This window comes from Cydia fagiglandana, chromosome 2 (genome assembly GCF_963556715.1).
Source record: "Cydia fagiglandana chromosome 2, ilCydFagi1.1, whole genome shotgun sequence".
NCBI lineage: Eukaryota > Metazoa > Arthropoda > Insecta > Lepidoptera > Tortricidae > Cydia > Cydia fagiglandana.
Genome location: NC_085933.1, coordinates 22634017 through 22657937, shown reverse-complemented (window position 1 = coordinate 22657937; position 23921 = coordinate 22634017). Strand labels below are relative to the sequence as shown.

The following is a 23921-nucleotide window of genomic DNA, read 5'->3' as shown; positions in this document are numbered from 1 at the left end:
TGAGTACTATCTTGTGTCAAAGATCTTGTTGAGACGAATAAAACGAGCCTAAACACGAAGTGGTTTAGTTGCATGGTTGATTGGTACCGGTGACCACCTTCCAGCTCCATCATCAGACCCTGAGTACTATCTTGTGTCAAAGATCTTGTTGAGACGAATCAAACGAGCCCAAACACGAATTGGTTTAGTTGCATGGTTGATTAGTACCGGTGACCACATTCCGGCTCCATCATCAGACCCTGAGTACTATCTTGTGTCAAAGATCTTGTTGAGACGAATAAAACGAGCCTAAACACGAAGTGGTTTAGTTGCATGGTTGATTGGTACTGGTGACCACCTTCCGGCTCCATCATCAGACCCTGAGTACTATCTTGAGTCAAATAAATACATATAGAATGTCAGGTCGTTTCAAATATTTTTAATCCTGTCCGGTAGTTTATTAAACTGTACCATTATAAATTATAATACTATAAAAACAGTGCTAGGATCAAAGTCTCTCGTTGCGGTTTACACGCACACAGTATAGCGTTTTACACGGCGCCCGCCGCACACAATGATAAAAAACCTCGTCGTCGCCGTTGAAAATGTGCGGAGCCGACCGACACACGTCCTGCCTGTACAAGCTCTGCCGCGGCACTGAGCTGGTGAGCGCGCGTCATCGGTAATATAGAGTAGTTTTCAAAAAATTGCCAAAAAATTATAGTAGAATTTCATAAACACTAATGTATACCAACAGTATAAGCAAACGTTGCAGATTGCTTGAGTATGAAAATGACTTCGATATTAAGTAGATTTTCGTAGAAATTGACACTTGTTTCGGAGAGAAAATTGAGTTCGTTTTACTTTGATTTTCTCTTTCTCAAAGGTATGTAGGAAAAATATCGTTTGATATGCTTAAAGTACAGGGTATTAGTAATACAAAATAGCCAGGTTTAGCAGAGAAAACTTCTCAACATTTCCAAATAAAAGCTTGCCGTTCAGTGCTTCACGCGGTTTTTCGGAAACGACCATCAGAAAAAAATTCATACTTATTTAATAAGTCCTTTTTCTAATATTTACAACGATATTTAAAAAGATAAGAAGACGCTTTTACTGGAACAAGTACTCATTGTTTCTAATAAGGAGCACAAAGTCCTGAATTTCGTCGACTAGTATCATCAATTTTGCATTATTTCGACTTTTCTTGTAAGAGCGCTCTTAAGCTGGCTCATTTTACTTAAAGGAGACATTCCTTTATTTTTAAAAAGAAACAAAACTGCATTAAAGTATTTTTCTTTTTTACTAAATATTAGATTTTATGGATATTTTGTACGACAGACGAGTGTAAGACCTAATGTTTCTTGGAGAAATGTTATCATTAACATTAACTGTATCGACTAGTAGAATAAACTTGCGAGTTTTTATTTTTTGGAATTTTTAGTCGGTTCGAGTCCCGGGCGAGGCAAGCGAGTTTTAGAAAATCTTTGAATGCAGTTTTGTTTCTTTTTAAAAATAAGGTATAATTAAGGTAATTTCCCTCCAGGGCCCGACATATCTTTCCACCCTGTATATTAAATTAAGGCCTAGATTCATTTGATTGTTGGCATTTTGTTTTATAGTTTCATGTGATCCACGATGACGCGCTGATTTGGTAAATCTAACCTTTAATAACATGGCAATACAAGTCAAGGCACGCGTTTTCGTGAATGACACGATCTATACTTTGCATTTGTAATAGGTACAAGATTGTAATATAGAGTGTTTGTTACCTAACTTACTAAAACAATCGATTCCAGGTATAAGACAATTTATTCTCAGAAGAATATACATACCTATACAAACTTCACTTTTAGAATTGATTTAAATTGTACTACATCGCAAAAGCTTATTTTGTGTTTCGTAACGATAATTGTGTTAATACATACCTTACCTACCTTACGATGCTCCGCAAACTCCTGCATCTTTTCATACCACTGCCTTTTGTTATCGTTGTAACTTTTGAAAATGTACAGTCTCCCACGAAAACGATCTGATAAACATTTTTAATGTTATAAACCTACAGAGTTGGGATGGCAGTAAGGCTGTCGTTCATACTACTTTATACGGGCCCGACACTATCATGAATGACAAGACTTATCATAACATTCCAACGTTTGATCCAGTTCGGTCATGACATTACAAAATCTCCTCAGTGAGGAGGCCTCAAACACTTATCAGTATTTTACAGTACTGCTTACAGCTATTTAATTGTTATTTTAACTACTATTCTTGAATGCTGGGCCTTGTTACCCGTCGGGCCTTATATTCCTCACCTAACTTTAACCTTAAATTTCTCTGTTGCCTTTAAGAGGAAAAATAGGAAAAGCCTGATTCGTTGTAGTCTAGTTATCTGGCTTTCGAAATCACTCGGTTTTATAGCTTGAGCATCGTTTTTTTTATATAAATTTTACTAAACGCTGACACTCGTTCATCTCATTTTAGGTACAACTTTGCATAAGTGTATTTATTATATTGTAAAAGATTTCAGATTTTCAAGGGTGATTCGTTGTAAACACACTCTTTGGGATAATAATGACATTTATTATAATTATCAAAAAATTATCACACGACATGCACATATCACACTTACACTGTACGATTGTTTCCGACGTACGTAAATACTTCTACATAAATATAATATTTGTTGTGACCTGGGTTCCGGCAGAAAATCAGTGCTTTGCTCGAAAGAGCGAAGCGTACCACTGAGCCGTGACCCTTTTGTCCTGCTGCAACGCACACAGTTTGTACTACCTACCTACTTTTATGAAATTTTACTTTTGTACCTACTCATTTCTATGCTATTTTCTTTGTAACTCAATTTTCTTTGTTAGTGTAATAATTATTGTTTTTTCTTTCTGTTATGATGTGTTTAAAATTATATTGTGTGTCATTGCAGCTGTCAAATAAATGATTTATCTATCTATCTATCTATCTATCTTTTTTTTATCAAGAGATGTGAACGCTAGCGACTAAACGGTGACTGCCTTTTCCGCTGATTTTGCTCGACACAAACGATTTATAAACGGCAACTAAGCCACTAGTATTGGGTTGCCTATAATCATTTTTCCGTGAATGTACTCGTAAACCTCTATCCGTTAGTATGCGATTCATTAATGGACGCACCATCGGGACACGGTTCTTTAACAGGTAATGTTAATAATCAGTGAACATCTTTAATTACGCTCAAATGCTTAAGTTTCAGTACAGGTAAAAGTACATATGAGCTGTACTTTTAATTGTTAGTACAATCGGCATCAAATAGATAGTGACGGCCAAAGTGACCAAATATAGCTATAGGATATAAATGTGGACGAATAAGGCCAGGTGAAGCATATAAGGCCCACCTTTATTTTAACTGAAATAGTTCTATTAATAATCAGGATATTATTAACAAATCAATTCAATATAGATTTCTCATTTGTTCATGTTTCTTCATATACCAAAATAGTTATATAAATATTCCAGCGCTTTTGAAAAATACACGTTTTATAAAAAAAACCGGGCAAATGCGAGTCGGACTCGCGCACGAAGGGTTCCGTACCATAATGCAAGAAAAACAAAAAAAAGCAAAAAGAAAAACGGTCACCCATCCAAGTACTGACCACTCCCGACGTTGCATAACTTTGGTCTAACATCACGTTTGTTGTATGGGAGCCCCATTTAAATCTTTATTTTATTCTGTTTTTAGTATTTGTTGTTATAGCGGCAACAGAAATATATCATCGGTGAAAATTTCAACTGTCACTAGCTATCACGGTTCGTGAGATACAGCCTGGTGACAGACAGACGGACGGACGGACGGACGGACAGCGAAGTCTTAGTAATAGGGTCCCGTTTTACCCTTTGGGTACGGAACCCTAAAAACCATACCATGTTGGTTCGGAACCGGGCCTTGTTACTTGCACTGACAGTTGAATACTGACTTGAACAGAAGTTCAAGAATAACAGAAAATATTACCGGACCTTATTAGCTTTTATCATGAATTAATTTAATCTTCAATTTAAAATGGTCTATAGTAAAATACGGCCTACATGAGTAATGGAAAAACAAATTGTATTTTATTTAGAAAGTACTTATATGTTGTTCATAATCTTCAGTAAGCTGACTTCTAAGAGTCTATCTATTATAATTAATGTAGATTGACAGTTTACTTAGCAAATTGTACTTTTATACCTTTAGGTTTTATGTCGGAAGTATTTCAGCCAATTTGTACTGAAACAAGCATTTGAGCGTAATTAATGATGTTTACTGATTCTTAATCTTAAATATAGCTATTATGTAGGGCACTTAAATTATTTTAGCGGACCGAGCGGATATGTATGTTTGTAGACCACTTATTTATTTAAATAATTAAATTGTAATTCATTCAAAAAAAGGTTATTAAATGAGGGATATAGATACCTCACCTACCTTATTACAAAGCATTACAAAAATGTCCAAAGGCCAAAGCCACGCTGATAAGACATAAGACCTCATAAATACCTATAAATAAACGTTCACTGAAAAAACTTTAAGGCATTTCTGATAAGTAATTATTTTTCGTTACTGAGTTATCGTTTTGCACCGAATATCAATGAAATAAAAGCACGTTGTTATTTGATAGATACATTTATATAAACATCGTCACATGAAACCAATATAGGTACTCGTAAACCATACCACTGCGATGGAAATATCGTTCTTTCAACTGATAATATAGCCACAAAAACTCGCTGAGACTGCAGGTCGAGTCTTGGTTTCAATTTCTTGATGATATATCATTGAATTAACTTTCAAAGCACGTGATAGCTCAGAATAGCAACAAAACTGGTTGAAACTAAAAATTTTATTGCTGATATTATGTGAACAACATTGCTTCGTCTTCATAAATAAAATTTTAATAATTTATATTGTTTACGTTAAAATGTGAAGAAATTTGTTGATAAATTGTCTATCTAGTATATTGACATTATGTCATATATGTTTTTAAAATGACGTAATATGAATGCCAGCACAATGAAAATTTATTCCAATAAGATAAAACAAATCTTCAAACTTTTTTAATTTTTAGTGAATTAGGAAGAAACTAATTACGCTGATTTGGTTGTGTTTGTATATATTTTAAATAATTTGTTATATTTTTAAAGTATTATGACTTATGAATAAAAACAAATCAAAATTTTAATGACTCTGGATCTCCGTGTGACATTATTCATTTACCCTATTTATTTTGAACACAGTTTTTCACTGGTATCATCATTCGTATACGGACATGAATTTCTGTCAATATATATGCCAAATTGAACTGTCAATTTGGAAAAAGCATGTACGCGTCCGCTTCCAACGGCCCACAGCGGGCATCTGAGGAGAAGGAGAATTTGACAGATATGGCGGATGTATGGAAATTTTACGAAAGTTTACGTTTACGATTGAATTTCTCTGTAGCCTTTAAGAGGAAAAATAGGAAAAGCCTGATTCGTTGTAGTCTAGTTATCTGGCTTTCGAAATCACTCGATTTTGTAGCATGAGCATCGATTTTTTTATACAAATTTTACTAAACGCTGACACTCGTTCATCACGTTTTAGGTACAACTTTGCATGAGTGTATTTATTATATTGTAAAAGATTTCAAATTTTCAAGGGTGATTCGTTGTAAACACACTCTTTGGGATAATAATGATATTTATTATAATTTTTTTTATCAAGCGATGTGGACGCTAGCGACTAAACGGTGACTGCCTTTTTCGCTGATTTTGCACGACGCAGTCTTAAGGTTGATTGGTAGAGAATGCTTTTGGCATTAAGTCCGCCTTTTGTACGATAAGTTTTCTTTTGTGCAATAAAGTTTAAATAAATAAATAATACCTACCTTAACAGAATGAATTAAACTTTCAGGGAAAACGGTTTCAGAATAACATGCTTCATAATATGAAAAACTCTAAAATGTTCTAGAATATAGACAGATCCTTTCACACCGTATAAATACAAGGAGTTTCTTAGTCATTAGTGGAAAATCATTATACGATAGGTATAAGGGGGTGTTTTCATTTCATTTTGATATATGACAATCCATCACGCATCACGGACAGTTGTTATTAGTTGTTATGTAGGTCGGAAAAAAGGTATTTTTATATCAAAATACAAATAAAAAGTTCATATATGTAATTATAACCATTAAGTTCCGACTAGTTCCGAGATTAAGTCAGTCATGTTTGCCGAACTACAAATACTACAATGCAACGTTAGTCGTAATAAAAACTAAAAGTGCAGTAAGCCATCAAAGACGGAAAACACGAAAAAAACCGGCCAAGTGCGTGTTGGACCACGCATAGCGGGGGGTCCTTTACCTTCATATGATATTAAAAACTAATACCAGCAAAAGGGGAATCTTTCCGGCACTGGTCTCTTAATCTGTTTAATTTTTTATTTCTGTATTTATGGAGCAGCTAACCGATTTCAAATTTCGTCAAGTGGACGAAAACTAGCGCAATGAGCTTTATATGTAAGTACCTATAGTATATCCAATGCTTTTACGTGAAAATGGTCGTAGGACACATTTTACTATCATTATATTTTATTTTCGTTCTTCTTTGTTCCAATGTCGTTGAATGATTAGGTAGAGTTAGATCAAGATAATTTTGTAACGATTTTGATAGCATACGCAGTGCAAGTGTTATTTACTCGTATTTATACGTCATAATTTCATAGAAGTTTGACGTTTAAAATAACACTTAACAGAAAAGTGCACAGTGCGTGATGGTGCGTGCTATCAAAATCGTTGCGGACTTGTCTTGGTCTAACTTCTAGATTGTTATCACAGATAACTTACCACTTTAAGCAAATAAACATCCATTTAAACCACTCACGGAAATTAAAAACAAAACATTTGTGTCAAACATTTTGAATTTCCGATTCAATTCCAAATTCAAATCACACGCGAACTTATCCGTCACACATTACCGCCTTATAACGTTGATATTAGAGTCTATTATCATGTAATTAAAAGGTAAAAGTAAGATGGTGTTTATCTAAACAGTCAAATATTACAATCATTTATTATGGAACTTATTACTTTAAAACTAAAGTCTAATATAGCATGATGGGCGGTAAACGTAAGTTGGGTATGTTTGATCGGCCAGTTAGCTCTGTTTCGGTCCAAAACGAGCTTCTGACGCGGCGGCTACATTGTTTCTGGCTGTATTGTTCGTTTCGTGCACAGCGAAACCACAAACTAACAGTAGGTCTGCTGAACTGCGCAGACGTTATTTTACTTATTTTTGTTTAAGTGAGTGACCCCCAGTTTCAGAAGGCTCTCATGTATCAATAAGATTCGGACCGTAAGCGAGAAAAACTAGGCCGCCAAAAATAAAATTCACAATCTGCATAAGTAGACACGTAGGTTCATCTATTCTGATGAATCAGACTCCATCATAGAGTCTAGCTGATATACCTAAAATCATTGCATTGAATACGCGAAATGATGTTTCACCTTGAGTTTAACTAAATGGAAATCAAATCCGTGGACATTAATCAATTTTCCCATCTTGTAATCAGGAAATCAAACCTGCTGTAGGATGCGTACATATGGTGTGTGGCCGAGGTCACACGCATTGATGCGCTGGTAGGTACGAGGTATCCGTGCGAATGCAAACGTTAATTTTGATGTGTGTGGGTGACAGCATCTTGTATGACGCCACTACTATAATATTGGCACAAAGGCTCATGTGCTTTAAGTATGGTTTAGTTTTACTGCACTTGGTGATGAAAGGGGCTGGGTTAAAAAAAGTTTCGTCTCACTTAAAATGTATTAAAAAGTTGCCTTACGAATTAACAAATGATAGAACAGTTTTATTTTTCGCTTAAATTGACAAATGACGGTAATTTTGTGCCTTCTAATAGCGGCTTGCATTTCTCTTCGGCTGGCTGACGGGCGGAGAGCTAGTAAAACCACTCTGGCCTCCACCGATAAACAACTGCCAGACGCCGTATAGCAAAGCAACACGAAAAGTTTCGTAGTTCTCAAAATTCTACGCCATCTTAGGGCCAAACCAGATTGCAACCCTACTGCTTGTATGGGCACTGCACGCCGACGTTGCAGTTAGCGTGCAATTGCCATACAAATTGCAGTCAAGATGCAGTCCGTCTGTATCGGCCCCTGCATCGTTCAGATCAATGCAGCCTCCAGACTTGGCAGATTGGCGCATCGTTTTGGCAGCAGCCCAACCTTTCCAATGTCAAACCTACCCGCGCCCAAGGACTCGAAGCTATTAGGAAGATAAATGAAGCGTTGAACCTTGGCTAATGGCGCCTTTTCAACCGTTTCGGTAAAAGCAATAGTTGTACAAGTAATATTAGTTATTGAAACTATTTTTTCCGTACGACAAAAGTAAAAAAAGAACACTTAAGTATACAAGGAAAGCAGTGGTTCATCACCTTTTTGTCAATACCTAAAAATATCTGAATCCGGCTGAGATAGTCATACACAAATAAGCAAAGGCCGGAAAATCATATCGTCAGAAAATGCCTATCCATGAATACTATAAAAAGAGGCCGGAGAATAATGATCCTATATTATGTCAATTATGAAAATGAAATTTAAATTATATTATTAAATTGTGTGCACATGGACATTCTTGTATATGTGACGTCCCACGGTCAAAGGTACCTTATGGCGGGTATGGAGTTATGCATACCCCAGTAATCTACAATAAATAAGCTATCGATAACACAAAAGATCAACCTCCTAAGTTGCGTAGTTACAGAGATATGATTTTTTGAAAATAAAGTTGTGAAATGAGCAACTTTACGATAGAGAAGTTTTAAGTTTAGCCGCCTAAAAAACTATGTTCCTGAAGTAAGTTACATAGTTGACTACAAATAATAATACCTTATATATCTGAGATTAAAAAAATGTTGCGACTTGTTCTGTAATGCAAATAGAAACCTTTGATATCGACTGATTTATGTGTATACTAACCAGGGACCGTTACCGGTATTCTGACTACAGGTTATTATTGAGGTATAACCGGTGTAATTTGAATTTGGGTACTTATATCACTTAAGCTCCGAATAGAGGTATTCGAATACCGGTATTCAATAGTGTTATCGGTTTAGCCAATTGACAACAAATACCACTATTTGATAGTTTACTCCTAAAGCTATTACCGGTAATAAGTAAGTGCCAATACCGGTTGTAGTAGTACCACGATTCGTTCCTTCGCTACTCGTCAAGGACGTTGTCCGGCCCGCTTGTAAAGTTGTAAATACTTAAGATTCGGATCTTAGAATGCCCGTTTTCATGTTGCTGGTGAAATTAGCTGTTAGGTGATGATTTTGACGAATACATTTTTAATAGCGTTCATTTGATTCTTTTAATTGTTTTTTAATTGTTGATTTAATTGTATTTTATTATGTATGTAGTTTATAATCTCAAAGATATGAGCGCCGATCAGACGTGCGCGCCGCCGCCATAAGGAGTACGCGCGCCGCCGCCGCCCCTGGTAGTTTAAAATTCGCGCCGAATATTTTTTTATAAGACAGTATTATGCAGCGTTAAAATATGTAATAGGTTATAGTCCGATAAGAAATAGTTGAAAATTATTGCGGGCGCCACTTCCTACGTAACTCTCACATTTTTGACGTAAAATACTTACTTAAAAATGTCAATAATTACGTACTTACGGAATTTTTCTGGTTATATAATTGAATTTCTACTATTTTATGTCGCACCAACACCATACTAAGTCATTATTTGTCTTATTACAACGTAATGAACCAAATAGATAAAAAAATATTATTACGGATTTTTTTTCCTGTGCGTTCATCAAGACATCAAGAGACAGACCCGATTTCATTTAAGAAAGTTCTTACGAAAATATTGATAAAATTACATGCATTATTGTATACCATTGTTCAGATGTTGCTGCATCCTACGATACCCCGCTAAGTTTGATTTAATGTTAATAAAATGACGCCAATGACTGGTAAAATTTTACCACCTACGAGCTATAAACTTTTTGGAAAAATATAAAAATAGTAGGTTTTACTTTAGTTCATAACATAAGTTGACATTATCAGTAAGTGTATTTGTAATTAAAAGCAATTATTCTATATTAATTTAAAAAAAAACATGATATTGACAAAAAAAAAACCTTATGCATATAAAGTACTGTATATTCGGCAACGTCCAAAATACTAGAGGTCTTTTCATTATGCAGCGTATCTTTTTATTTACACCGAACCTGGCAACATCCAACATATTTGTCATACCTATGTTTTTTTCGAAACTATTATAAATAGATTTTTTTCATGATTTTTCTACAATAAACAACCACATACCTAATAAGATAATAACACCGAAAAAATGATACTAACACAGTTTTTTAAGATTTTTTTCCCTTGTCGATTTAAGGGTTAAGCATGACTTTTCATTATACGTCTTAATATTGAAAAGTTGAAAAATTCCACGCCGCCGCCGTGGATTTTTTGGTGGCGCGCCGTTGCCCAATTATTTTCGACCGGCGCGCACGTCTAGCGCCGCCCGATAGGCATTTAGCCGGCGACGGTTCGCCGGTCAAAATTGGTTGGCGGTGGCGGCGAATCGGCGGCGTAGCCTTGAAAACTTGGTTTATGCGAAGAGAATTCAAACCTTTTAATTTCAAGGATTATTTATTGAATTATGGTAGAAAAAAAGTTTTTCATGCCATGAACTGTAGATAAGCAGCACAATGAACATCTTTATATTGTGAGGTTACTGTTAATTGAATTTATCACTAATTCACTACACCTTATAAAACAAAGTCTCCCGCCGCGTCTGTCTGTAACTATATGAATGTATGTTCACGATGAACTCAAAACCTACTCAACTGATTTTCATGCGGATTTCAGCTATCAATAGAAAGATTTTTGAGGAAGCTTTAGTTTAGGTGTACAATTTGTTAAGGTTTTGTGTTATCCGTGCGAAGTCAGTGCGGGTAGCTATAGTCAAATATAATAGTTATTATATGTACGTATCGCCAGGAGAGGTGAATGATTACACACACTGCTCGCACAGAGTACCTACTAATCGCAAAAATAGTATGAATGAATCATGAGTGAATGCGACTTAAACGTACGATATTAAAAGCCTATAAAAAAAACCTTCAAGAAACTTTTTTACAGTTGATATCAACTTGATATTGGTACGAAATACGGAAGCCTAAAAAGAATATTAATTTCAAAATCTCACTGTCATTTCATTACATGATTTTGTTGTTGTGTGCGTGACTTCAACTATCGTGCTCATACCTTTACATTCAATTGTTGAGGATATGTTCTGGAATAGACGTATTAGGTTAGACTCCATATCACCTATTTCTTATTCATTGACATTGCCTGGCCACCGAATCGCTAACTACTGCCACATGTTTAGCTTAAGCATAGACAAGAGAAAGCATGCAGTCTAATATATATTAGCCAAAAAAGTTATATATCCGAACTTAATATAAGGTGCTAACAAATTAGCTACCAATATTTTTACAGCTGATAATACTCGACTCCTGGAGTATATTTAAGTATGAAACATTTAGGTTTTATGATGTTCTTTGAGAAAATTGGAAAACAAATTTGCTACGTAAAAACACCCTGTTAATGAGATAATTAAATGAGACCTCTTTTTAACTGGCCACTTCACGTTGATAAATGAAATGACACGTTGATGATAATGACATTTAACACAAACAATTGTTGGCAAAACAGAAAGTGTTAAACATCTTGTCAGTTAAATCATAGACAAATATAGTAAGCATAGAGTGCTCACTCCATACATCAGTTTTGGTACCAAAAAGACTATTATTTTCGTAATTGACATTTAGCATCGAGTAGCGGAATTATCAGTACCGCTACTTGATACTAGATGTCTCAAATGTCGCGACTCACGAAAATTGTATTGAACAACTATTTACAACTAATATTAAAGCAGAAGGAGTTGAAAATAAGTTCCAGTTAATCCTTGTTTAATATTCGCTGAAAGTTGTTGAGCATTAGACTTTTCGGTCGGTGCAACATCTATTGTCAAGTAACAGTACTGATAATTCCGTTACTCGATACTAATGTTGACTACGAAAAGAATAGTATTTTTGGTACCAAAACTGATGTATGGAGTGAGCATGAGCACTCTATGTATTTTTTCTTTATGTGGTTAAATGCACGTAATGATTATTTTTAATTAATTTTATTAATATAATTTTAATTTATTTTTTTGTTCGGTAAATAAAACAAAAATATGATATGAAAAGTTTTCTTGATTTCTATTTAAAGTTAACTGTTTTTATATAAAGTACCATCTCTTAAAATATCGATACCTACAGCTTGGCAAAAAAGAGTAGAAATTAAAAAGTGCCAACATTGTAGTGTCGTCCCTTTCAAACCAATTTATATAAGAAAACGGGACGACACTACAGTGTTGCCACTTTTTAATTTCTACTCTTTTTTGCCAAGCTATAATTTGTTAGCACCTTATATAAAAGCAATAAATTCCCGATCAAACTAATCTGCATAGCATTTGCAACGACAACGTGTGTAAATATCATCGTTAATGTCAAATTTCTATGAAAATATGACGTTTATATTATAATAACACTCCCTCACTTTGTTCTGTTCAAATCGGTGCAAAGTTAGCTTAGACAGACTCTAGTATCTAACAAGGTCACGCCGATGCCACGGCGATAGCGCAGTGTCGGCAGCGGCGACGCGAAAATTTTGGCGGCGGCGGCGGCGCGAAAATTTTGATGGCGGCGGCGGCGCGCCGGCGCGGCGCTCATATTTCATATGGAAATGTTTTCTGGGGTTAATTCTTTTCATTAATTCATTCATTAACCTCGTGCTTTGAAACGGTCGCAATTTCGAACCACTTGCTACGCTCGTGGTTAAATTATGAAATATTTCGCTTATACTGCGATCAATATTAGCATGAGGACTTAACAACAACTTTAACCTCTTGTCGCAAAGTTTTTGGTTACTCTTTGATCAAGTGCAATGAATACCGGTATTAAATACGATAACCATTACCGGTATACTGAATACCTGTTATTATTGAGGTATTAATGAATACCGGTATTTCATTATGTCAATTAGTGTAGTTTAGCGATAAAGACAAAAACGGAATGACAGCAATACCTCTAATTCGAATATAGGTATAACATTTTAACCGGTATTCGTTTGACAGTTTATATACAGGTATTTAATAAAACCGGTTATACGGTCCCTGATACTAACCAGTCTCTTGAAAATAAAGTTTTATTTCATTTTCACGATTGATTGCAATGAGCTCTCAAGATTTAAATTTTATCTATTAGAAAACGACACTGAGAGACAGTTTAAGCAAAAAACAATACCGATTTAGAGGTGAAAATGTATTTTCTGACTTTTTCATATAAAATCAGAAAATTGAATATTTTTACTTTTAATGTAACACACAATCAATTTTTCTGAGCACATATGAAAGAAATTCTGTCATTCAAATGAAATAAATCCTAAAACCCCAACTAAATACTATATTTAATAGAGATGCAACGGATAGTTGTTTGGCCGGATACCGGATATCCGGCCTGGACACTGGCCGAATATCCGGTATCCGGCCGCCGGATATTCGGCCGGTGGAAATATACCTACATTTCGGTTTTTCAGGTGCGCATTCTGCAGGTTTGACCTGTTTCCTAGTAAACGTTCGCGCGAACTCATTTCTAGGTTCGAAATGAGTGCGCGTGCAAGTCAATGGAATGATTAAATTGTTTTAAAATAATAAACAAGTACGATTATCACTGTGTCTGTTTCTTAAATGCAATTTGTTTACTCCGAAATCAAGCAATGTTACTATCCGGTATCCGGCCGGATAGTAGGTCACTATCCGGTATCCGGCCGGATAGTAAAATAATGGCCGGATAGGCCGGATACCGGATAGTAACCGGATATCCGGTGCATCTCTAATATTTAACCCCTTATGCCACTTTAAACTTACATAACAATAACAGTATTTGCTCCATACATTTACGAAAAGGTACCTTATGGAAATAAATCTAATAATACATCACTACAAAACATCAATCACATTGAAGCTTTTATCTTTTATGAATAGAAAATATTAATTTACATTAAACTGCCACAAATTTAATTGGTTCTTTGTCATAATCTTAAAACAAATTTTAAATGACAGTAATATTAATTCTAAGACAACACTGCTTATTCTTATGGGGAATAGGGGTAATGTGAACAAAAATAATTTAATTAAATACTTTGAACAGTTAAACTCGCTTGCAGTGCATGAAATTATTTTTTTCACATTCCCCTATTGTGAACAAATGTCAGAGGCAGAAAATACCACTAGACATAAGTTAAATATATCTCTATATAATCTTTGTACATATAGTAGTAAGTTTAGCATAATTGACACTAACAATTTTGTTAGTAAATACCATATGCCTATGGTGTTTTTGACTAAAGGCAAGTGTTGCCTTTCAAATTATTATAAAAGACAAATAGCTTTATCGCTATCCTATTTACTTGACATTTCTGCCAAGAATTTGGCAGACAATTCTGCTCCTATTGAGCAGCCCAGTATGAACTTGGAATTGGTTCCAGTCATAACCAATGATTTAATAGATTTAAACTAGCTGTTAAGACAAAAGATTCTGTCTCTGGCAATTTAGTTTTAAATAAATATAATGAAAAATACTGCAAACATGGAAAGTATATCCACCTGGTGCATCAAAATATTCAATGTATTAGAGGAAAAAATTTGCAGATTGAACTTTTTTTGAATGATTTTAATATTGATATTTTATGTCTTACTGAACATTGGTTACATAATAATGAATTAATGCCCCAATTTAATAATCACCAGGCGGGAAGTTCGTTCACCAGACTTAGTTCCATACATGGTGGGTCATTAATTATATTAAATAGTCAGTTAAAATTTAAGGAACGTAAGGACATTGTATCCATGTCTGTTGAACGGACTATAGAACTAAGTGCAGTTGAATTAGAGCAATTTATTGTTGTCTGTGTGTATAGGCCGCCATTAAGTAATTTTGAATTATTTGAAAACATAATGGAATCTGCCCTACGTAAAATATCATCTTCTAGTAAGAAATTGCTTATATGCGGCGACTTTAAGAGTGCTATTACATTTCGGGGTTGAGCGAGTTTAGGTATTTTACGCGCTGCGGCAGGCCGTGCGAGCTCAGTATTCCGATCCCTTCTACTACACTCGCACTACAATGATGGATTAAACATTCTTGATCCTTCGCGAAGCATATTGAAATGAACCATAACAACACTAACTGTACTTAACTTATAAAGTCCTAAAACCGTTATTTGGTAAGTACGAAAATACTAAATGCAGTGCAAATGTACATAGGGGCTGTTCATAAATTACGTCATCTATTTTTGACCCCCCCCATCCCTCAAATCATCCAAAAATCATGCTTCGGATGACTCTGTTTCCTGCTACGTCATGCTACCATCATCCGATGTCCAGACCCCCCCCCCCCCCTCCTCCCATTTGAAACGACGTAATTTATGAATAGCCCCATACTCGTACTTATGAACGTATATTACTCGAAAGAAATTATAGGTACTCGCTTATTTACAAGAAACAAGTTACAAGAATCTGAAGATACACAGGGTCTGATGATGGAGCTGGAAGGTGGCCACGGGTACCAGTCTATCATGTAACTAAACCACTTCGTGTTTGGGCTCGTTTGATTCGTCTCAACAAGATGTTTGACACTGAAGATACACAGGGTCTAATGATGGAGCTGGAAGGAGGCCACGGGTACCAGTCTCTCATGTAACTAAACAATTTCGTGTTTGGGCTCGTTTGATTCATCTCAACAAGATCTTTGACACAAGACAGTACTCAGGGTCTGATGATGGAGCTGGAAGGTGGTCACCATTACCAATCAACCATACAACTAAACCACATCGTGTTTAGGCTCGTTTTATTCATCTCAACAAGATCTTTGACACTAGGTGATACTCAGAGTCTGATGATGGAGCTGGAAGTTGGTTACCGGTACCAATCAACCATGCAACTAAACCACTTCATGTTTAGGCTCGTTTGACTAGTCTCAACAAGATCTTTGACACTAGGTGATACTCAGAGTCTGATGATGGAGCCGGAAGGTGGTCACCGGTACCAATCAACCATGCAACTAAACCACTTCATGTTTAGGCTCGTTTGATTAGTCTCAACAAGATCTTTGACACTAGGTGATACTCAGAGTCTGATGATGGAGCTGGAAGGTGGTCACCGGTACCAATCAACCATGCAACTAAACCACTTCGTGTTTAGGCTCGTTTGATTCGTCTCAACAAGATCTTTGACACTAGGTGATAAACCAAACACGAAGCCCAAACACGAAGTGGTTCAGTTATGTGATAGACTGGTACCCGTCGCCACCTTCGAGCTCCATCATCAGACCCTGAGTACTATCTTGTGTCAAAGATCTTGTTGAGATGAATAAAACGAGCCTAAACACGAAGTGGTTTAGTTGCATGGTTGATTGGTACTGGTGACCACCTTCCGGCTCCATCATCAGACCCTGAGTACTATCTTAAGTCAAAGATCTTGTTGAGCCGAATCAAACGAGCCCAAACACGAAGTGTTTTAGTTGCATGGTTGATTGGTACCGGTGACCACCTTCCGGCTCCATCATCAGACCCTGAGTACTATTTTGTGTCAAAGATCTTGTTAAGACGAATAAAACGAGCCTAAACACGAAGTGGTTTGGTTGCATGGTTGATGGTACCGGTGACCACCTTCCGGCTCCATCATCAGACCCTGAGTACTATCTTGTGTCAAAGATCTTGTTGAGACGAATAAAACGAGCTAAACACGAAGTGGTTTAGTTGCATGGTTGATTGGTACTGGTGACCACCTTCCGGCTCCATCATCAGACCCTGAGTACTATCTTAAGTCAAAGATCTTGTTGAGCCGAATCAAACGAGCCCAAACACGAAGTGTTTTAGTTGCATGGTTGATGGTACCGGTGACCACCTTCCGGCTCCATCATCAGACCCTGAGTACTATCTTGTGTCAAAGATCTTGTTGAGACGAATAAAACGAGCCTAAACACGAAGTGGTTTAGTTGCATGGTTGACTGGTACTGGTGACCACCTTCCGGCTCCATCATCAGACCCTGAGTACTATCTTAAGTCAAAGATCTTGTTGAGCCGAATTAAACGTGCCCAAACACGAAGTGGTTTAGTTGCATGGTTGATTGGTACCGGTGACCACCTTCCGGCTCCATCATCAGACCCTGAGTACTATCTTGTGTCAAAGATCTTGTTGAGATGAATAAAACGAGCCTAAACACAAAGTGGTTTAGTTGCATGGTTGATTGGTACCGGTGACCACCTTCCGGCTCCATCATCAGACCCTGAGTACTATCTTGAGTCAAATAAATACATATGGAATGTCAGGTCGTTTCAAATATTTTTAATCCTGTCCGGTAGTTTATTAAACTGTACCATTATAAATTATAATACTACAAAAACAGTGCTAGGATCAAAGTCTCTCGTTGCGGTTTACACGCACACAGTATAGCGTTTTACACGGCGCCCGCCGCACACAATGATAAAAAACCTCGTCGTCGCCGTTGAAAATGTGCGGAGCCGACCGACACACGTCCTACCTGTACAAGCTATGCCGCGGCACTGAGCTGGCGAGCGCGCGTCATCGGTAATATAGAGTAGTTTTCATAAAATTGCCAAAAAATTATAGTAGAATTTCATAAACACTAATGTATACCAACAGTATAAGCAAACGTTGCAGATTGCTTGAGTATGAAAATGACTTCGATATTAAGTAGATTTTCGTAGAAATTGACACTTGTTTCGGAGAGAAAATTGAGTTCGTTTTACTTTGATTTTCTCTTTCTCAAAGGTATTAGGAAAAATATCGTTTGATATGCCTAAAGTACAGGGTATTAGTAATACAAAATAGCCAGGTTTAGCAGAGTAAACTTCTCAACATTTCCAAATAAGAGCTTGCCGTTCAGTGCTTCACGGGGTTTTTCGGAAACGACCATCAGAAAAAAATTCATTACTAATTTAATAAGTCCTTTTTCTAATATTTACAACGATATTTAAAAAGATAAGAAGACGCTTTTACTGGAACAAGTACTCATTGTTTCTAATAATGAGCACAAAGTCCTGAATTTCGTCGACTAGTATCATCAATTTTGCATTATTTCGACTTTTCTTGTAAGAGCGCTCTTAATGTAAATATTATGGAAAATTCAACAATGTCTTGTAGATTATTGAATCTTTTTAAATCTTGTAATCTCAACCACATGTTTATGGAGCCCACTAGAGTGACTGCTACTAGTGCAACCTGTATAGATAATATTTTCACAGATATTTTTCCTATTGCTAAAAAAGTTATCAGCAATTTAGAATCTGACCACTTAGGTCAATTAATGGTATTTGAGGCATTTAGGAAAAATACCATGAGAAAACAAATAACTTTTGTACCAGTAACCTCGGACCGCGTGGAAAGAATGAAGCTAAGTTTAGTTCAGGCGCTACCCTTTTTGTCTTCCGATATGAGTCCTAATAGTATGTATAATTCATTCTTTCACACTTTTATGAATCATTATAATGCGATATTCACCTCAAAATCGGTCGTAGTTAGTGGTGCATCAGTTTTTAGTGAGTGGGCTACTGCGGACTTACATCAAAGAAGACGTGAACTGTATGCCTTATATGAGGAACGGCGGTTTAATCAGAGTGATGAATTTAAAGAACATGTGAAGGCGTATTCGAAGAAGTTTAAAGTAGATTGTCATATAGCTAAGCGAAATTATCTAAGTCAAACAATTAAAAGTAGTTCAGACATTATTAAAGCAACCTGGAAAGTAATAAATGTGGAGACTGGTCGTTCGAAACACACAATTAAAGAACTTAAACTAAACATTGATAACAAAATTATAGATTCTAATTTAGAAGTAGCTACAGAATTTGAAAAATTTTTCACTTAGGTACCAGTATCTACAACTAAGGATTTAAATTCATCACCCTCATCTGCTGTTACATTATTAAAAGATAACGCTCCAGAGTGTTGTGGAGACCTTCATTTTGAACATGTTTGTACCTCAGATGTAATAAAGGCGTTTAAATCAATTAATGTCAAAAAAACTAGTGACCTCTGGGGAGTCTCTGTCCATGCTGTCAAATCCTTAGTAGAAATTGTAGCGCCTGACTTGGTAGTTATATTTAACAACAGTGTTGATTGCGGCGAGTTTCCTGATCTAATGAAACATAGTAAAGTAATTCCTTTATTTAAATCTGGTAGCAGCTCTGACCCCACTAACTTTAGACCGATATCTGTGCTACCAACATTTAGCAAGATTTTTGAAAAATTAGTTCTTTCTCAATTAGTACGACATTTTAACGTTAATAATTTGATGCATAATAAGCAGTTTGGTTTTACACGGGGTCGCTCAACAACCGATGCTGGTGTTGAGCTAATTAAGCATATTTTCGATGCCTGGGAGGAGTCACGAGATGCTTTAGGTGTCTTCTGTGATTTATCTAAGGCCTTCGACTGTGTTTGTCATGAAACATTAATCAGGAAACTTCATTATTACGGCGTTAGAGGATCGGCACTGAATTTACTTAAGTCCTACTTAAATGGTAGAATACAAAGGGTCGATGTGAATGGACAGCGATCATCTGGGTCATTGGTCTCTATGGGTGTACCACAGGGGTCAATATTGGGGCCTTTCCTGTTCCTTATCTACATAAATGACTTGCCATTCCTTGTTAAGACCCACCATGATATAGTATTGTTTGCAGACGACACCTCACTTATTTTCAAAGTCAAACGACAGCAACAAGCTTACAATGATGTAAACAATGCTATTTCAAAAGTAGTAAATTGGTTCAATGTTAATAATTTAATGTTAAATGAGAAAAAAACTAAATGTATTAAGTTTGTCACTAGTAGTAACGTAAGGCATGTGCAAGCAAGTGTCATTGTGAAGGATGAGGAATTGGAATTAGTTGATAGTACAGTTTTACTTGGTATAACTTTAGATTCTAAACTCCAGTGGGGTCCCCATATTGCTACTCTTTCGAATAGACTGAGCTCTGCAGCTTTTGCAGTGAGCAAAATCCGTCAGTTAACTGATGTGAAAACAGCTCGATTAGTATATTTTAGTTACTTCCATAGCATTATGGCATATGGTATTTTACTGTGGGGCGGTGCTTCAGAGATAAATACCATTTTTGTTCTGCAGAAGAGGGCTATTCGAGCAATATACAAAATGAATCATAGAGACTCACTTAGAGATAAATTTAAGGAAATTGACATAATGACAGTGCACTGTCAATACATTTATGAGAATATTCTGTATGTACATAAAAATATTGTAAATTTTAGGAAAAATTGTGAAATCCATAATATTAATACTAGAAATAAACATAAGTTCGCAGTGCCCTTCACTCGGCTCCATAAAATTAAAAAATCATTCATGGGTAATTGTGTAAGATTTTATAATAAACTTCCAAACCATATTACTGAATTATCTATTAATAAATTTAAGAATTATGTAAAGCGTAAACTTATTTCCAAAGCTTATTATACCACACAGGACTACATGAATGATAATACAACGTGGGATTAATTGTTATTCGAAATGATTATTTATTTATTAGGTATATTTGATTATTGATGAAGAAATTGATATTCCGATGTAATACTATCTACTTGTTTGTTACTTATGCTTTTTTTGACATTTAGATTTTATTCTAGAAATTCTAGACTAGTATTTTTTTATACAATTTTTAATTTTTTTTAAATGTTTGACGATCCTTTTGTGAAATTCTTAGTGTTAAATTTGACATGTATAATAATCCAATTTTATTATGGAATAATATTAACATCAATAAATTGCTCTGATAATTAGATTAAGATTAATTACTATTCATAAGAGCTTGTTGCTAGGCCTACATGAATAAAGTATATTTTGATTGATTTTGATTGATTGATAATAATCTTAAAAAAGACCAATAATTTGTATGTAATGAAAAGGTACCTTGTGGTTAAGTTACATGATGAGGCATGATGATGATGGAACAGTTAGGATAAACTAATAATATTTTGGGGTAAAGATGTTATAAATCGTCTATTTCTTATCAATAATATATTTTGGTTGCCATTGAAGACAAGCGGCATTGAGGTTCAATGACCTTAGATATTCCATAAGGTAATGCGTCGGGTATTGGCATTTTTCAGCAAACCAATGGCTGATTTATTGCATGCGACCAAACCAAATGAAGATTATTCTAGTTAAGAAAGACTTGACGAGAGTAACTTTAGTATAATAGCAGGCTACTTGGATTTATAATGTCGGTCGATGTACGGTTATAATATTTGCTAGGCGCCCCAACCAGAACTGAAATTATCAAATTAGTTTTGCAGAATGCTAATACAGTTCTCTACCAAACTTCTTTTCCCGTATTGACTAGTTTTTTTGGAAATTTTCAACCTTTTTTCCATAAGGTACCTTTTTACTAAACTCTGAGACGACGTTACGTACTAGGCTTATAACTAACTTATAACAAAAATAAAAACAGGTAAACAAACGTTACGCATTAAGGTTTGAGATCACACAATAAAAAAAAATTGAGAATTTTTTCACCTCTTTACAAAACATTTCATAACTCCGAAACTAGAAACCCTCATAAGGTACCTTTTCTCGTGGAACGTCACATATAGGCATGGTCATAGTCTAATAAAACATGGTCTTCTCTTCCCAGTGACACAAGCCTACGTCACAATAACATGGCCGCTATATATATCGCTATCGCATATTATCATATAGCGCTGTCGCATGATGACGTAGGGTTGTGTCAGTCAGGTGACCTTAGAAAAGACGGGAAGAGAGTACCTGGCGGAGTATATTATTATATGGGCATGGTGGAGGCTAGACTACAACGACTCCAGAGGTTGGCCTGTATGGCGACTACGGGCTGCATGAGGACAACACCTACCGCGGCCTTGGAAGCTTTACTGGGCCTCCCGCCGCTGCACCTCTTTATACAACAAGAAGCGCTGGCTGCGGCGGTACGTCTCAAAAAATCTAATCTCTGGAGACCGCCTAGGGTGCCACACACCGAAATCCTCTACGAGGCAATAGGTAAGGAACCGCTTATAGAAGCGGTGACTGACAGGATACCCAAGCAGTTCGTCTTCGACAAGAAATACAAAATACAATTACACGAAGAACCCCATGAAGGACTCAACCCAAGGGAGCTGAGAATCTTCACGGACGGATCAAAAACAAGGTCAGGCACTGGCGCTGGGGTTTTCTCAGAGGACCTAAACATACACATCTCGACACCACTTGGTGCCCATAACACAGTCTTCCAGGCGGAATGTATGGGCATTATAATGGCAGCACACGCAATCGTCTCAAGGGAAGTAATGGACTACCCCATCCGCATACTCTCTGATAGTCGGTCAGTACTACAAGCTCTACAAAGTTATACTTTCACTTCAGGGCTAATTTACGAATGTCACAAAGCTCTGTCAGAGGTATGTACCACCAATGGCGTAACTCTGCAGTGGATCAAAGGACACAGCAACTCACGAGGTAACGATGCAGCCGACATCTTGGCGAGAGGTGGCTCGGAACTGAGGGTGGCAGGACCTGAGCCAATCCTACCTCTGCCATATGCCTGGCTCCGGAACACGCTGCGACACAACACCAAGGTAAAACACCAACAATACTGGTCTAACCTAGGCACCTGCAGGCAGGCGAAGGAAGCCCTCCCGACACTCAACCCCAATCTGTCGCGGAGGCTTCGACAGCTGAAGAGACCACAGCTCCGGCTTATAGCTGGGGCAATAACTGGACACGCCTCATTTAACAAGCACCTACTAACCCTACGTGTTACAGATAGCCCCCTCTGCAGAGCGTGCATGGAGGCAGAGGAGACAGCCGCCCACGTCATTCTCGAATGCCCAGGGGTGGCAAAATACCGGGCACAACACCTCGGCTCACCGGGGTCTCTCCCAGAAGTCGTCGGCAACGTCAAGGGTCTGCTAGGCTTCTTGGTAGAGTTGGGCTGGCAGGAATAGTGCCGCCAACCCATTACGCAAAATAGGCGCGATATTACGACGTCGAGTTGCGGAAACCAAGCCCGCGAAAACCTATAACCTATAACCTATGGGCATGGTTTTTTATTAGTTATAAGTGTTTAATAAGTAGGCGTATTTTAATATTCTTGCTCATTAAAATGTATTGTTTGCATGCTGTTTGTGGACAGCTGAATGAGGAGGACAACAACAAACGTGAACATCTGTAACTGTACCCTTTTCACGCAAATAAATGATTTATGATTTATCAAGACCACGTACCTCATGTACGAAAACTATTGAGGATATGGAAAGCCTTAACTTGCGTAAGGAAGGCGCTCTGAACAGAACTGCCTGGAGACTCAAAATAAGGAAAGCCAACCCCGTATAACGGGAAAAAGCGAGGAGGAAGAAGAAGAAGAAGACTCGTCACAAATGCCTTTAAGCAAACACAAACAAGATATACATAATAATATACTTAAGTGGCTTTCATTGCGCGCGAGAGACCAATCTGACTGAGTCCAGTAACAAACATCTAGGCATTATTGTTATATTTTAAACCTAAGCGCGTGGGCGAGGATATACCTAATTTATAACGCTCAGTGATTCGACATTGGCAATGATATCACTGAACGGATTAACAATATATGTACAAGCTTGTATAGCGTCAGCAAAAGTAAGTAAGTATATATGTACAGTCGGGGTCCCTTTGTTTGACATAAAGTTTTAAGTCATAATGTATACTTACCTATTGTTTGTCATATTATATCTTTATTTATTTTTCTTCTTAAGTTAGGTTAA

At 36.6% G+C, this 23921-nt stretch overlaps 1 protein-coding gene across 2 annotated transcripts in view; it reads right to left on the bottom strand.

Annotated features, from left to right (window-relative positions):
- The window catches only part of LOC134678597 (trichohyalin-like), a 53979-nt gene that overhangs the window by 19358 nt on the left and 10700 nt on the right, over positions 1–23921 (bottom strand). The window contains exon 1 of one of the 2 annotated variants that reach the window (XM_063537235.1): positions 6828–6971. The exons of the other annotated variant lie outside the window; for it this stretch is intronic. Within the exon in view, the coding sequence (XP_063393305.1) occupies positions 6828–6851 (24 nt within the window). The 5' untranslated portion in view covers positions 6852–6971. Of the gene's footprint in view, positions 1–6827; positions 6972–23921 lie in introns of those variants that run through there. 2 annotated transcript variants of the gene reach the window in all.